This window comes from Ailuropoda melanoleuca, chromosome X, assembly GCF_002007445.2.
Source record: "Ailuropoda melanoleuca isolate Jingjing chromosome X, ASM200744v2, whole genome shotgun sequence".
Lineage (NCBI taxonomy): Eukaryota > Metazoa > Chordata > Mammalia > Carnivora > Ursidae > Ailuropoda > Ailuropoda melanoleuca.
The window spans coordinates 106934935-106953018 of record NC_048238.1 but is presented as its reverse complement, the minus strand read 5'-3'; the positions used below and the strand labels follow the sequence as shown (position 1 = coordinate 106953018).

The following is an 18084-nucleotide window of genomic DNA, read 5'->3' as shown; positions in this document are numbered from 1 at the left end:
ACCTGAAACTAATTTAACACTGTATGTTAACTATACTGGAATTAAAATTTTTAAAATGGCCTAAAAAATAAATAAATGTGGGTTATAAAGTTCTAATTGGTGCACCTAGGTAGCTCAGTCGGTTAAGTGTCCTTCTCTTGATTTCAGCTCAGATCATGGTCTCCGGCTCTGCACTCAGCACGGAGTCTGCTTGTCCCTCTCCCTCTGCTCCTCCCCCCACGTGTGTGCTCTCTCTCTCTCTCTCAAATAAATAAATAAATCTTAAAAAAAATAAAGTTCTTTTAATCGAACACCTAAGTCGAAGTTGCTGCTATCCTGAACTTTTTGCCATATTCCAAATATTCCATGTACTTGAGCCTTCATATCTGAAACATTCCTCCCACCACACAGTGATTGCATGGGAAACACCTGTTGGTCCTTCTTACCTTCCATTTTATGCCTCTTCCTGAAGTCTGGGCTAAGTGCCCCTGCTAAATGCCCTCACAGAACTTGGTACTCCTTCTATCATACCCTTGTCATTACTTCTTTATCTGGTTTCCTCTCCAGCTGGGCTCTGAGTTCCATGAGGGAAAGGCCAACTTTATCTTGATTGTAACTACATCCCCAGCACATAGAAAATGCATTACCCATAGCAGAGGCTTAATCAATGCTTGTTGAATGAAAGAGCAACAAGCCCAGGTAAACTTGAGCCCCATACATCTAAAAAGAAGAAAGTGAATATTAAAGAAAAGACAACTTTTTAAAAATCAATTAATGTATGTCACAGAACACAATTGTTTTTTTAAAAAAATAAGCTAACAGCAGTGTTCAGATCTTGGTAGTAGGATTATGGATGATTTTTTTTTCTTTCTTCTACAGAGCTTTATTTACCAAATTTTCTATAATGAGTGTGCCTTTTATGGTGGAAAAAATAATGTTATAAATTATAAAATAAAAAGAAGAACCCTACTACAAAATATTGTTACCTCTTTTCTTCAAAATAAACACAGTATCATATACAGTGAAATATGATCACTGGGTTCCGCCCCCCCCCCAACCACTTTGCTGGAAGGTGAAAAACAACAAGAAATCTCTGCCTTATTTAACCCCAACAGAAGTATATGTTGATAACATAACTGAAGTTGCAAAAATCACATTACTACCTAGGACTGAAATGCCACCAGTGCTTTTCAGACGTTTTTTAAAATTCTGTAGTAACTATTTTTAATAAGAAGAATTCAGATCCTGGTTTGATGCACAGAAACAGAACTACCAACTTTATTTTATATTTGGAAGTAAACATGACAAAAATAAGAACGAATTTTTGTCCTTTTAAAATGTTCCATCAAGTTTAGATGACTGGGACAGTCTCCTCTGCTCTGAATGGTTTGTGTTCTTCTCAGTGGGAAAATAATGCTATAGGAGAAAAGTAAAACAAAGTTAAACAACTTGAAAGGACTAGTATACATATATCACGCTTTGTTAGAAAAGGAAACGACTGCAACAAAGTTTTCAAACTCTATATATTCAATGCTATGTTTAACTTGTATATTTTCAGTTTGCCAGTGTACCATCTTGTGTTACTGTGAAGCATAAAGACAAAATACACTGTAGCAAATACAATGACAATTTCTGAATAACAAGGTGAACATCCATGCCCCAGTACATGGCCCAGAGAAATTGCATTGTTAGTCTATTTATAATGTCATATATGTGTGTCTGTGTGTGCATACATATGCATATGTATGTATTTCATTAAACTTATACAAAGCAATAATATATAGGTATGTATATACATGTATGATTATATATATATTTATGTATTACCTTACATAAATAGTTACATACATACATATATATAATACCTATATATATATAATACATAATATATAAGGATTTGTATATTATATTTGATATATTTATATATAATATATAAGGATTTATATATAAACACATATATACATATACAAAATATAATATATATATATATATATATATATAAAATATATAAGGATTTTGTTTCTTCTGGGATAAGTCACATTTCCTGTTCATCTAGTCCAAACTTCTCATTCTACAGCTTGGTGAACTGAAGCCCAGGAAAGTTAAGGGAACTGCCCAAGCTCCCACTGTACATAATGGCAGAACTGAGACTAAAGACAGAGTCTCCTGACACTAAGATCAGTGGTCTGTATTCCACTCCTCTGCTTTTCTGTAACTGAGGCTAGAAATTAACAATTTAAATTCGAGTATTGCATTGCAATTGTCAAAGCATTTTCACGTATATTATATTGTTTAAGCTACACACAAAATTTCAGCTGATGGTATCAAGCTGCTGAAAGGTTAACTCACTTGTCCAAGAAAATGCCACAAGTTAATGGCCTGAGTCTCCTGACCACCCCCCGCCCAGTCCAATACTCTATTCCCTGATACCTCTTTTCTCACTGACCATTTTATCCTTAGTTGGCTCTTCATAATTACCATGAGAGAAGGAAACCCAGGCCAAGCCTAGGAGATCTGTAAGCCTAAGGGCCAGGTAGTCCCTGCTGTATAATTCTGGGATACCTCAACCACTCATAATACTGAATTATTTAAGTTTGGGGAACAGGTAGCTGAAACTAACAGCTAGGACCCAGGATTTGATTGCGGATCTCTCAGATTCCTGAAGCTACCCTCCTTCCCCTGGATATTTGGCATGGTCAATGCATATGGGGAACTATAGCCATTGTTATTTAGCATGGGTGTCTTTCATGGACCCATAGAGTCAGAACAGGCAGATCCCACTTATTTCTTCTAAAGAGCTGAACTATGAATACCAAACAATGTGGTACCCAAACAACTTGGTTCATTTCTTGTCCACCTTCCTAGAATCCAAATATCCCTAGTGATAATACTGTTTCAGAAGCTGATACTACTGTAGTCCAAGCATTTGTGGGGTAAAAACAAACAAACACATCAATTGCACCGAGATGGTGGTAACAAGAATCAAATATTAAATACTTCAATTTTATATCCTACTGCTAATTACCTTTGGTCTCCTGTTCGTTTTCATCACTTACACCTTCCTTGTCTTCTACTGCTCTCCCAAACATTTGAGCATCCCTCTTTATTTTCTTTCTTTGTTTCTTCAAACCCTTTAAAATTCTGTTGACTTTCCTTCGTAAAGGATTGGCCCATTTCCTGTAATATTAAAATTTCAAAGTGAATCCTTATTTCTCAACAGTGATTGTGAACAATAACAATTATGGGCTATAAAAAATGATGGGTTACAAGGAAAAGGCTATTTACCCACATAACTCTTTACACATTCCCACCTGATTGTTTAATTCATCAAATTTAACAAATCTGATAGAAAATGTTGCACTCGGCTCATTCATATTTATCATTGTAACCATTACTATTACTCTACATAGTGTCGTTTTGATCACTTGATCGTCTTCCACAATAGGAATGCTGTCATACTCCCCTCTGCTGATATCCATGTTACTCACCCTTCAAGATCTGGCTTATATATTATTTGCCTAGGAAACCTTCCCTTTTACTCTTAGCTTATAGAGATTCTTCCATCCTATTAATTTCAAAACTAAATGGTAATAGTTCACATTACATTACCATCTATAATTTTACAAGCTTGCACTTTCACTGACTATTGCTATCATTTGGTATTCAATCTTGTACTTCCTTGCATTTGTGGGGATAGTCGGGGTTGGGGGTGCCTGAGAGCCTATCACAGGCTAAGAACTTGGCCAGGTGCTTTACATACTTTATCTCACTTAATCCTCACAATAACCCTATAAGGTGGATATTGTGTTTTCTGTTCTGCAAATAATTAAGCTGGGGTTTAGAGAAGTAAGATAACTCACCCAAGGTCATACATAGATAGTAAATGGAGATGCTAGCATTTGAACCAACGTCTGTTTGACTCTAAAATACAGCCTCTTTCCCTTAGACCACACTGCAGCATTAGCAAATAATGACTAATAACAACAAGTATGACAGACATCCCATGTGCCAAGGCCTTATATAAGCACTTCATGTGCACGACCTTCCTCAATTTTCATGATGACTTGATGAGGCAGGTTCTTTTTCTATCATTTCGATTTCTCAGATGGGGAAACTGAGGCACTGAGGAGAAAAGTAACTTGCCTGAGGTCACCAGACTACTCAGCAATGGTGCCGGGTTTCAAATCCAGACCTGCCTAATCCAAAGAGCAATCTCTCACTCACTATGCAAACCTGTCCCCTTTTCCCCTCAGAGCTTGGAAATAACTTCAGGCTAGAGACTTACCTTGTAACTTTATATACCCCACAGAGACTTGTACCCAATGAGGGTTCAGGAAATGTTAGTTGATATTTATTTTTATAAGAGGCTTCACTTTCTTTTTTTTTATTTTAATGTTTTTTTATTATATTACGTTAGTCACCATACAGTACATCCCTGGTTTCTGATGTAAAGTTCGATGCTTCATTAGTTGCATATAACACCCAGTGCACCATGCAATACGTGCCCTCCCTACTACCCATCACCAGTTTATCCCATTCCCCCACCCCCCTCTCCTCTGAAGCCCTCAGTTTGTTTCTCATAGTCCATAGTCTTTCATGCTTCATTCCCCCTACTTTCTTTTTTTAAAAGATTTTATTTTTAAGTAATCTCTACACCCATGATGGGGCTTGAACTTACAACGCCAAGATCAAGAGTTGCATGCTCTAAGCACTGAGCAAGCCAAGTGCCCCAAGATCTTTCACTTTCTAAAGACCTAAACACAAGCCAAGGAGAAAAACTAGAAATGCTCAAAGCAAAGGTAAGGACAGAAACCCAAAAGAGAAAGGGAAATTTCCATATGATATTATGAAGAGGTAATGACAGATACATAGGCTTATCCTCAGCACAAAGCTAGGTAGTGTACAGAAGAGGACACCTGGCTCCTGACAGTGCTACTTAGCTATACAGAGCAACCAGGTTCTTAGCATGTGGGGCCCAGAGATTGATAAGCCTGCCTTTGAAATGATGACTTTGAAGGTAATACTCACTTTTCTCCCCTCAAATTGCATTACTGAGTTGTCACTGAGCTCCACTAGGTAAGACATATATGGAGCAAATAAATACTTTTTCCTCAATTAATCATAAAAAAGTCTGCAGGTATAAATGAAATAGTGGGTGAAGGCCAAAAATATATTTGTGATTTACCTATGGCCTCTTTATGTTTTAGTGCTATTAACTTCAGTCTCAAAAAAATAATAACTGAAACAACTACATAGTTCTCAGTCTCTTGGGGCCAGATGTGGTTCAGAATGCAGAATATTTTGGGTTTTAGAAAAGTAATATGACATGATATACTGAATATTACATGACACTCCCATAAGACCTGGAGCAACACCTCATTATCAAACACAGTAATGTTTCTATAACAAAATATATGATTATTACTCTAAACATTAAATAATGACTAGAAAATGTCTCAGGTCAGGTCAGCTCGGGTTTTGCTACCAAATGAGTTAGGAAAAAAGCTTTGGGTTTGTAGAAGTTTTTGAACTTCAGAATTTTAGATAAGAAATTGGGGACTTACACTTTTTTCTAATGTTGTGACTTCAATATATTTTATTTCACATAATTAAAATGACTATGTTTTCTTTATCCATAGATTTTACTTTAAATTTAATGGAGTACATTTGACCTTAATCAACAAAGAAAAATGCAATATGGCCTTCTTTCGAAATGCACTGCACTAGTCTAGGTTGCAGAAAATTAGGTTTTAGGTTCAGCCTTAAAATTTATTACTAAGATCCAAAGTTAGATATTCTACTCAATATCTACTGAGAATACCCAAGAGGGAAAGTAGGTAAGGGTGAAATGATTTGTCCAGAGTCCTAGAGGGGATTTTCTTCTTCTTCTTCTTCTTCTTTTTTTAAGATTTTATTTATGTATTTGACAGAGAGACACAGTCAGTGAGAGAGGGAACACAAGCAGGGGGAGTGGGAGAGGAAGCAGCAGGCTCCCAGCAGAGCAGGGAGCCCGATGCGGGGCTCGATCCCAGAACCCTGGGATCACGCCCTAAGCCGAAGGCAGACGCTTAACAGTTGAGACACCCAGGCGCCCCTGATTTTCTTCTTCTTATGTAAAATATCATATTGTGACCAGCATACTCATACTTGAAATGTACAGATCAACTTATCTCATACTCATTCACTCACTGACGCATTTGCTCATTTATGGAATAAACACCATTCTAAATACTAAAGACATAAAGATGAATAATATACGCATCCTGCCCTCAAGAAGCTTGAAATTTAGCAGGGAAGGCAGATATATAAGCTGATAATTCTTTCACATTGAGATAGTTCAAACACAGGTAAGCCGAGATTGGTAGGAGACAAAAAGGAAGAAGCCTGACCCAGTCTGGGCCGGAGGTTTGGCGTAAGCTTCCTGGAGGAGGTGACATCTAAGCTGAGGCTTGCATCCAGAGTGGGGTGAGCCAGGTAAAGAAGAGTGGAGATGGGAAGATGTATAAGAGCTTGTCAAACAGTGGTTGGTACACTGTGTGAAAAGATCAGAGTGGCAAAGAAGTATGTTGTTTGTAAATATCAAGTAGAGTGGTATGGCTGGAAACATTAATTGGCTCACTGGGAATTTCTTGTGATACAGATCTATACAGTTGTGAGACTTTTTTTCTCTAAGAATCCCAGGAACCTATAGATCTCGGAGCAGAGAAGTAGTGTGGATTCAATTTCAATGAAACAAAGGAGCTGGAAAGAATGGATTCATGTATCAGACANAACAAAGGAGCTGGAAAGAATGGATTCATGTATCAGACAATAGGATCCAGGCTGGATAAAGAAATCAGATAATATTAAAAGACAGAAAACAGAAGATAGGGGAAAACAGAGTTAAAGAGGCTAGTGGTCCCAATAAGAACGGGTGTAGCAAGAGTAAAAGAAAGGAAAAACACAGAGGACAAACAAAGCACCTATGGTCAAAGAGTGTAGCTTGAGATTTGAAGTTTAAGATTTCAGAGACTCAGAGGTTCAATTTTTGATGAATGACAAGATTCAGGATATGGGCATGAATGTGGGTGGTCAATACAGAATACAGGAGAGATTCTTCAGAATTGAGCGCATCAGGGAACTCTGAAGCTGTGGGCTTAAATGGCTCATAACATAGATAGTGAGGCTGCCCAAGGAGATGACCAGATGGAGAAGAACACAATACCTAGCAAATGCCCATAGGAGCTCAATAAATATTTGCAGAAAGAATGAATGTATAAAGGATTGAACTGGAGAGTCTAGTGTAGTTCCAAATGGGCTTTGTACCAGATTCATTTGGGGTGCTTTAGAAAATACACATTTCAGGTCCAAATCCCAGACTTACTAAATCAGAATCTCTTGGGTATAGTCTAGGAATCTATATTATTAAATATCCCCAAGGTTACTTCCATACAAGCCATCTACAGACTAATGCATGATAAATACTGGTCTAGTAGGTTGATTTTTCTATGTTTCTTAACAAACTCTAATCCATTAATATAAATATAAATTCTTTAATATAGCTAAAGAACATAACATTGATCTTATAGATNCTACAGACTAATGCATGATAAATACTGGTCTAGTAGGTTGATTTTTCTATGTTTCTTAACAAACTCTAATCCGTTAATGTAAATATAAATTCTTTAATATAGCTAAAGAACATAACATTGATCTTATAGATAAAAAATTATCAATTTAACTTACTATTTGCAATATCAAAAAGATAGAGAATCCACCAAAAAGGCTGACTAGATTATTTCAATCATTATTTTTTGAGTTGCATACCACATGGTCTAGAGACCTGTGGTTCTCAAACCTGGGTGTACATGAGAATGAATTGTTGGGCTTGTTAAAACACAAATTGTTGGGCTTTAAACCCAGAGTTCTGATTCAGTAGATCTGGGGTAGGCCCTGAGAACATGTATTTCTGATATGCTCCCAGGGGATGATGATGATACTAGTGCAGGGACCCCATTTGGGGAACCACAGCTCTACAGTCAGAGAAGTATAAAGTTTGCCCCCTTGTCCTCACAGAAGTTACAATTTAGCCAGAGAAAGAAAACTAATAACAGGAGACAATGGATAATTATGTGTTATACTATGTGGTTAAAAACACAAGTGCAGTGAAAGGCTCCAAAAAAAGGAAAACATTGGGATCTGGAGCAGTTGCAAAACATTTTGTGGACGAATTGGGTCAGTTGCAATAGGAAGGTAAGAAAGAATTTAAATTAGTGAAGAGGATGAAGAACAATCACAAAATTTGGGAGCAACATGGGCAAAAGAACAGAGGCAAGAATAAAGCCTGGGGTATGCCGAGAAAAGTAAAGATAGTTCCCTGGATGGAACACAAGATACATGGTGAGTTATAAGAACTGTTACTGGAGTTACAGAATGAATCTAACAGATAACTTTGAAAGCCACAGTCTTTTGAGTGGACTTGAAGTAACAAGATGCCATTGTGTTTTTATCTACATTTCTTTTCTTCCTATTTTCTATGGTAGAAAAAGCAAGGAACTCAGAAAATAGATCGTAATCCTTGCTCTATCACTATGTAATCTTGAGCAAGAGACCAAACCCTCCTGCACCTCTGTTTTGAAGGTCATATAAGACAATGTATGTGAAAACTTCACATAAACTGGAAAAGGTAAAACATGCTAATTGCTTTTACCTGTACCTTTTTTTTTCTTTAAAGATTTTACCTATTTATTTGACAGAGATAGAGACAGCCAGCGAGAGAGGCAACACAAGCAGGGGGAGTGGGAGAGGAAGAAGCAGGCTCATAGTGGAGGAGCCTGATGTGGGGCTCGATCCCAGAATGCCGGGATCACACCCTGAGCCGAAAGCAGACGCTTAACCGCTGTGCCACCCAGGCGCCCCTTACCTGTACCTTTTTTATGGAGTGTGACTTTTTACTTTGGGTATTTGTATATATCCCTTATTAGACTATGGTGTCCCTTGAGAGCAGAGCATGATCTGAATCACCTCTTTGTCCTTCACACTACCAAACACAAGGTCTGGAATCCAGATATTCTTGAATGCGTTAGAAGTTCTTGAATAATACAATGAAATGAAATAATACTATCTTTGGAAGATTAATCTGGCAGGACATTCCAGGATGGATTAGAAGGAGCATAGATTAGGAATCCAGGTATATGTCCAAATTGGCTTGGTAAGCATCCTTACTAACGCCCTCCTTCTTAAGGGTACAGCCATATATTCCTATAAAGGTGCCAGGAAACTTCTCCAGCACTCAACTCCTAGCCATCTTCCAAACCCCAGTTGCAGTCCCAACCTAGTTATAGTCTCTCTTGTACAAACTCTTTGGATTAAACACCTCATTCCAATGCCCTCCACAGTTCTCAATCCTTTCTTTGCCCTTGGACGCTAGCTAGCCTTGTATTATGGGACTGAACGCTTGTGTCCCTGAAACTCATATATTTAAGCCCTAACTTCCAGTGTGGTTATATTTGCAGATCGGGGGCTCTAGTAATTAAGGAAGTAATTAAGTTTAAATGAGGTCATAAGGGTGGGGCCCCAATCAGTAAAATGAATGTCATTACAAAAACTAATTTTTCAGTTATTTACTTATTTATTTTTAAGAGATTTTATTTATTTATTTGAGAGAGAGAGAGAGAGAGCACACAAGTAGGGGGAGGGGCAGAAGGAGAGGGAGAAGCAGAATCCCCACTGAGCAGGGAGCCAGACCAGGGCTCCATCCCAGGACCCTGGGATCATTACCTGAGCTAAAGGCAGACGCTTAACCAACTGAGCCACCCAAGTGCTCCAATTTTTCAGTTTTTTAAACTACAAACCAGAGATTTTGCTCTTTCTCTCTCTCCCCCTTCTCTTATGCATCAAGGAAAGGCCATGTGAGTACACAATGAGAAGATGGCCATCTGCAGGAAGAGAGCCCTTACCAGAAACCAAATCAGCTGGCATCGTGATCATGGTCTTCTAGCCTGCAGAACTATAAGAAAATAAATGTGTATTGTTTAAAGCCCCTGTTCTCTGGTATTTTGTTATGGCAGCCCTAGAAGACTAATACACCTTGGCTCCTTTTTGCTCCTCTCCCAAAACCACCTACCCAGGACAGAAGTTGACAGCATACAAGACCTGGACCAAGCTGTAACAATAAATAAATTTGAGAAGAGGCAAATTCCAGAATCATTCTAAAGGAAAGCAAAAAATGACAGTGGACTAAGAGACTAGATTACATATTGAAAATAAAGGAAAGTAAATAGTCACAAACGACTCTAAGGTTTCTAGTCTGGGAGACTAAAGAAATCACTGATAGAAATGGACAGGTGTCAAGGGGAGATGATTTGAGAGGAAAAAAAGGTAAGTTCAGTTTTCCACATGTTGCATTTAAGGTGCTAACAGAACATCTAATTCATGAGGGCAATTAGAAATGTGGAAGAGATAGAGGTAAGGATTTCAGGATTCAGATTTTTTAAAAAAGATTTATTTATTTATTTGAGAGAGATTGGGAGAGAGAGCACGAGCTGGGGGAGGGGTAAAGAGAGAGGGGGAAACTGACTGCCTGCTGAGCTGGGAGCTGGATGTGGGGGCTTGATCCCAGGACCCTGGGATTAGGACCTGAGCTAAAGGTGGATGCTTAACTGACTGAAACACTCAGGCACCCCCCAGGATTCAGATTTAAAAGAGTCATTTACCCAGAGAAACCCAGAATGGGTTATGATCAGAAAGGAACTTAGAAATTATCTAACTCAATTCTCTACTCTAATTTTAAGAGAAAACCAGTACCAAAAGAAGTTAAGCTCACTATAAAACTGGTAGAAAAGGCAGAACTAGAACACAGATCTTTTCAAATGTTCTTTCTGATACATACTTGTAATATTCTCTGGTAGATGAGAAAAAGACTTTGGGGAACAACCACAGTTGGGAGAACAAAGAAAAGCAAACTGAGATGGATCAGAATGGTAAGGGGACAATGAAATCCAAGGAAGGAAAGTTGCAAAAATGGAGCAGTCAACAGTGTACTGCTATGTGACAAAAAGGTCAAGTTGGATGGAATTGAGAAAGGGCCACTATATTTTGCAATGAGGTTATTAGTTACTTGGCAACAAAATGTTCTTTTTAATAGTACCTACTATTTCAGAATTCTCTAAAATGCTGCCCTTGGAGTCCTTGCAATGGGAACACCTCAGACATATAAGCCGCATATAATGAGATTCTCTTATTTCAGTAACTAAATTACCTTGAACAGGGTCCAAGAAGAACTGGCTTTATGTGAGTTTCAAATCTATACTGACTCATGATAGAGCAGGGTTCCAATTTGCTCACATTCTCATCTGATCATATTTTATCAAAGTTCTTAAAGACTAGCCATACTTTTAAAATTTATAGACTTTATTTCCTTTCTCTGAATTCATATGTATATAATCCAGGAACTTCAAACCTTTCAGCAGTTGGCTAATTACTGCATAAAGCTTTTCAAAATAACATTACTAATTATATTGTACAGTATAATGAAACACACAAACATGGGGATTTGAAAATGTAAATGCCTATTTTTAAAATTCAATGGGTGATGATTTTTAGGCAATTTTTGACACATTTATTCCCAATTCTTTACCTCCCATTCTAAGAAACGAAATGGTATTAAGACTATCTGCATAATGAAAACCACATTATAATACAGAGAATCACGCAGCAGGATTTGTCTAAATGTAGAAATTTTCAGTAACAGCCATCTGGCAAGTAGCAACATTGAAAGTGTATGGGGGATGTGCTATTTACATCATCTGTGTATCAGATGATCTACGATCTTAAAAAAATGGCTTTTTATTAGTTGAAAGAAAACATGGTTTTGTCATTTGCAGACTGAGTTCTGAATTTTTTCTTAATTCGAAGTTGCAAATTCAATCTGATAGGAAGAAAAAAAACAAGCAAATGCACTCCATCTGAGTCTAATAGGCATAGTATTATAATGTTTGAATTTTCCACCTTACCAAAGCTATGTACATACACAAGTATCATATCACTATATGATACACAGATGTTTAACTGGCCTATGCATAGAGATTAAACCTTATCTAAAAACAGATAAAGATTAGAAACTCAATTTGGCACTTAAGACTACTATTATTGGCACTCCATTACTGTAACGGAAACAATTCAGCCACCACTCTTCTCCTCTCTTCACTAGAGCCCCCCACCCCTGCTTCCTTTTGTCCTCATCCACCTGATCTCTTCCTTCCTTCATCTCTATATAAGTCTTAAGCCTGCCAGTGACACTTAAACCTAATGAGGCTTCTGATCCCTATTAATGAGAATAAAAATAGATCTTACATAACCTTGAAGATGTAACGAATTTCAAAACTCATCTTATATGCAAGTTTAATAAGGCTATTAGCCACAAATTCTTAGAAAGCTTTTCACTAATGCTCTCTGCTCCCTTTTGTATATGTGCAACCAGCTCAAGCTGTTTTGTTCTCTGCGTACCTGGTTCGAACCACACCTGAACTCAAGCCAAGTAGAAGTAAACTAGAGATTCCATTATAGATTACTCCAGGGGCAAAGTTCAGCCACCTCTGCTTACAAATCATGAGCAGTTAAGGGGTTTATAGTGAGAAGACTCCATCTGGATGTAATGAATTCTATGGGAGCCCCCCTCCAACCTAAATCTTGTCTTCCCTTCAAAACTCAGCTCAAATAGCACCTACACTGTGGAGCCCACTCTGCTCTCCCCAACTCATCCTGATCCCCACTGCCTCAGAACTTTGACAAGTTATTGCCACCACTCTTTTAGTCCTTAATTATATTCCATCTTATACTGTTATTTAACATGTCATGCTTGGGACTTATTTTAAGGTAAATTTAAGCTCCTTGAAAGTAGGGCCTATGTCTTAGACATTTTTGAATCTTTCCTAGAATAAGCAGTGATTAAATATGGTCAACTAAGGAAAGCATGAATTAGGCACGAAAAGAATGAAATATATTTGGCTCTGGAAAGTGATTATCCTTTTCCCCTAAACTTCTTTCATTTCTCCCACCTGCTCATATTACTTCTCATTTTTACTCCCTCCAACTCTTGCCAGTTGTGAGCTCCTGAGCCAATCTGTGAATAAAACTCACTGTCCAAATTGCAGGAGCTGGGGAATGTCAAAACATCACTTGTTTTGGCTTACAACTAAAGGCCAAGAGGGGAGAGGTACAACATCTGAAGGTATGTATATTTAATGTATAGGACAGGATCCAGCAGGAGGAGGAACTTAAGAGTATCTTCCAATGCCTCAAGAGTTCTTCCAACAAATAGGTCCAGATCATGTTACTGCAGATCTGCTTTTGGCTTTTAGCCCCTCTGATTTAGACAAACAATTGTTTGGCTACTTTCTTTTCTTTTTAAAACCACTACATATTGATTTTGCTGCTGCATCTATTTCCCTTTTTTGTGGTCATTTATTTTACCTACTGTAATATTTTATCTATCTCTTTATTCTTTGAAATGAAGAACAGGAAGTGAGTTAAGGGGATAGTTCTAAAGAGATATCTTGACCCCAAAAAGGCAGAGGGGTGGTTAGCAGGGGCTTCCATTTAAGCTCCTTGTTTGGTATCAAGGATAGGATCTTTATTCTAACACAATTATTCCCCTTCCTCTAAAATCAGCTTACCAGAAAAAACTTGACAGTGCCACATCCACCCTCAAACATCCATTGTTCCTGGAAATTAAGCTAAGCGGCAAGCTGCTAATAAGCACATACTCTGGGGTTGCAACAAACAACCCGGAATGTCTGAAGGAACATAACACTCTTACACAAAATCGTAAAATAAATTTAAAAAATAAACAAGTAAATAAATAAATCATAGTAAACCAAAATTTTTGGTGTTCAATAAATATACTATTCACATTGTTGAAGTCTCTCAAGCAGTTTATACTACGTAGAAAGAAGAAAATACATTCTTATCAAGAATAATTCTTTGGATTTCATTTTAAAGAAAAATCCAGTGTACCTGAATATCCCCAATAAATTCCTTGGCAGAGATACAATAGAGGGGCCATAATGAAATTATTATACCAGGCCTATTATACCAGACACTCTAAAATGCATAGCATAATCCTAGCCACCATTTTCTAGCAAATATTATTTCATTTTTATTCATAGGTTATCTTTTAACTGAAATCAAACTTTGAAGAAGGAACGGTCAAAAATTCCACTCCTATTCCCAATCATCTGTGGAAACAAAGAAAATGAGAGAGGCCTAAGGATTATACACTCAATATAGGAAACTAAGTGAAAACTGAGAGAAGAGCTGACTGTCAGCAAACTGGAGGAGTTGAAAGGCTGTGACTCCACTGTGTCTTCAAAATGGTCTAAGAAAATTATGTAAGCAATGAGAAAGTTTAAATTGCTGTTAGACTGCCTTCCAGGCTAGCCAATGCCATCTACTATATTTCTTTATTCATTCAACCATTCATTTATTCAACAAAAATATATTAAGCACCTTAATATATGAGGCACTCTGCTATGGACTGAAAATACAGTGATGAATATGACACATTCATCAAACTCAAGGAAAAGGTACAAAAAAAGAAAAAAAAGACATAATGATCTTTATGGAAAATAAGGTAACTTGTGTATAGTGTCACTCTTCCAGTGAAATCTAAACAATTTTTTGGTACCTCAAATACCACTTTCTCATTAACTCAAATAAAAACATCAAAGATGCTTAATCTTCAACAGGTGCCTTTTTCTTTTTTTCTTTTTTTCTCTTATTAAAGATTTATCCATTCATTTGAGAGAGAGCGCACGCATGCACGTGCATGAGCAGAGGTGGGGTGGGGGTGGTGAGGGACAGAGGGAGAGAAGCAGACTCTCCACTGAGCATGGAGCCCGACGCAGGGCTTGATCTCACAACCCTGAGATCATGACCTGAGCAGAAATCAAGAGTTGGACAACCGGCTGAGCCACCCAAACACCCGAGGTACCCTTTCTTTCCCTTGAGAACTGAAGGAAATACTTACTCTCAGGGTTGTGCTAGTGCCGACTCTGCACTTACACAAACCTCAGAGTGAGGTTTAAATTTTGTGTTCCTTAAATTTTGTGTTCCAACTGCCTCACTCACCCTGGCCCTGCTCTCTAACTCCACATCCACTGTTCCAGTAGGTAGGGAGCTATTTTTTTTTAAACTTAGAAGCATTGTGCCAATAGGCCACTGGGATTTTTTATAAGATGCTAAGAAGAAATCTGATACAAATTGGCTTGAACACAGACCAAGGCTTTTAAGACCCAATAGTAGATGACCGGCTACTAGATGGAGACAACACTTCTGGGAACTCTCTGACTTGCAGTTAATAACCACTTCCACTCACACACTCCCAGCTCACTGATGTATTTTCCCTTCCAACTGTCTGATGAGGGAATGTACAGACTACGCAGGAGAATGTCTAAATTTATGGAAAAATAAAATAACATGCATTTAAGAATATTATGGTAACTCTATTTTAGGTTTTTCCTAAGCTACCTTCTTTTAAACAAAAGGGATCCAAACATAATCCCTGTGTTTCTAGTGCATATGAAAAATGTGTCTACACAGAAATATCCAAATACACTCAGCAATCAGCAAATAAAAGTTTATGTTTGCCTACCTCCTCCGGCAAAGAGAGCAGCAATAAATGGTCAGACATCCCAGGATGATCACGCTGATCACACCAAGCCCAAACATCCTGAACATCTGTGTAGGCTCTGTTGGTTTAATTATATCCTGTTACTTTTATGACTTAAGCAAGAGAAGCAAATCTGAGCTCTTTCATAAAGTTTTTATAAAAAAAAACTACCAGTGAATAAAGCAAAATAAGGAGGTATTCTTATATGACAGGTGAATATCTTTGCTACTCTATCAGTAGCAGGAGTTTATGAAATGTTCTTGAAATAAAACTAAACACTACACTTGAAATACATGCCTCCCAAAGGAATCCTTAACAAAGTGATTCTACTGTTTTTGTTAACAGACTATTATGACTCATACTATATATTTCTTCCTATTGCCTAAGTGTGTTTTTTTCCCTTGGCCATATGTTATACATCCTCAAGCACTCAAGGAGTCAATTAATCTATGAATAGTTAACTTGTTAAAGGAATGGCTTCTTAAATGTTTACTTCCAAATTATAAAACATTAAACAAGAAATCAAGAATTTGCAGGTAAATAAGCATATTTTATTCTTTTATAAGATTTTATTTATTTATTTATTTATTTATTTATTTATTTATTTATTTTAGAGAGAGACTAGGGGAAGGGGCAGAGGGAGTGAGACAAACAGACTCCACGCTGAGTGTAGAGCCTGTTCCAGGGCTTGATCTCACAACCTTGAGATCAGGACCTGAGCTGAAACCAAGAGTTGGACACTCAACCAACTAAGCCATCTAGGTGCCCCAAGCATATTTTATTCTTATATTCATTTGGAAATGCATTCTAATATGATTGGGGAATTAAAAGTCACAGTTCAATTTTTCCCTCAACGAAGACCAAATGTCTCTTCACGCATAATATAAAGACTAAACTGATGAATGAATTATAAACACCATGTGACAGCATTGAAACTGTAATAGTATATTCATGATCGGGTTTCAGATTCCATTATTAATACTAGATGTTCAACAAAGAGTTGTAAATTGAATAGGGGCTGTATTAACCTAAGACATTGCTTTGCATGGATACTTTTTGTAGTATTTGTTAGTGTTTAATCATACCTAGTATGTCCATCATGGGACCAACTGGTAATATGTCCCCATTATCCAAATGCAGGAGCAAAAACAGATGGTCTAGTTCTTAAAACTTCATAAAGAAAAAAAATATTAAGAACCTGATTCAAAAACAATAGAACAAGGAGAAACTAATAAACAAAGCTTAACAAGGAACATTTGAGTCTACTGTTACATACTGAGATGTTAAAGACAAGAAAAATGGGAAGAATTCTACTCAAGTAGGAAGAGAAAGTGAGAAGAGAAAAATAAGCTAAGGCATGCCTGTTGGTATCTCTTCCCAGGCACTGAGGGTTACATCTCATAGAGTCTGAAATCTTTGGAAGAAGACAGAAAGTGACTAAAGCAAAAGAAAAGATGAGACTAATTTTGAACTGCCAAAGTCACATCTAAGGGCTAAGCAGAAACTGTTCATGAATAGAGGCCTGAACACCTCAGGACTTTTAGAGACAGTGTTGCTCTAGGGCTGGGAGCCCCCTTTAAGTGTTAAGCTGGGAGATCCAAATTTAAATTTAAGCCATTGTGACCTATTTATTTGAGTTTTTAAAATAGAAATATAATAAATGTAAAAGGATGAACTTACTATCTTTTAATGGGGCAAAGCAGCTGAGGTTACTGGTCCTGAAGGGTGAATAACAGCATTTGTAGTCCAAACATTCACTCATGTTATAATCTTGCAGCTCATTGCAAGCCTTCACCACCTGATTCTCCTTTGGAATGCATGCTTTTAGAAACAAAATCCAAGAAAAAGAATTCAGTATGGTTAATAAGCATTTTCCCTAATTAAATAATGACTGTAAAAAAAAATTCTAACTGGTGCATTTAAAGACTGAATGACATATACAAATAGTGATGAATGCTGAAAAAATAAGAGTTAAGCTAAAAATTACCACAGAGTTATTACCGTCACATTTTCAATTTTAGATGAACTACAGAAAAATATAAATTGTTAACAGGTCATTGGTAAGATAGTTTTTAAAGGACTATAGATCATAAGCTGAGTAGTAGTGATACAAATATAACATAGAAGGAGCTAAATAACAAGAAATATCAAATGTCCTGGGGCGCCTGGGTGGCACAGCGGTTAAGCGTCTGCCTTCGGCTCAGGGCGTGATTCCGGCGTTATGGGATCGAGCCCCACATCAGGCTCCTCTGCTATGAGCCTGCTTCTTCCTCTCGCACTCCCCCTGCCTGTGTTCCCTCTCTCGCTGGCTGTCTCTATCTCTGTCAAATAAATAAACAAAAAATCTTTAAAAAAAAAAAAAGAAAAAGAAATATCAAATGTCCTTAACACTAACACCTTGTTAAAATAATACCACAGATATCTTCTCACTCAATTTTTCTAAGCTACAGAAACTC

General features: G+C 37.4%; 1 protein-coding gene across 1 annotated transcript in view; it reads right to left on the bottom strand.

Annotated features, from left to right (window-relative positions):
* Positions 1-1266: 1266 nt before the first annotated feature.
* Positions 1267-18084, bottom strand: part of FMR1NB (FMR1 neighbor) — a 32626-nt gene continuing 15808 nt past the window's right edge. The window contains exons 3-6 of the mRNA XM_019799153.2: positions 17309-17449; positions 15611-15707; positions 3005-3156; positions 1267-1395 (exon numbers count right to left, since the gene is read on the bottom strand). Of these exons, the coding sequence (XP_019654712.1) occupies positions 1379-1395; positions 3005-3156; positions 15611-15707; positions 17309-17449 (407 nt within the window). The 3' untranslated portion in view covers positions 1267-1378. The remainder of the gene's footprint in view (positions 1396-3004; positions 3157-15610; positions 15708-17308; positions 17450-18084) is intronic.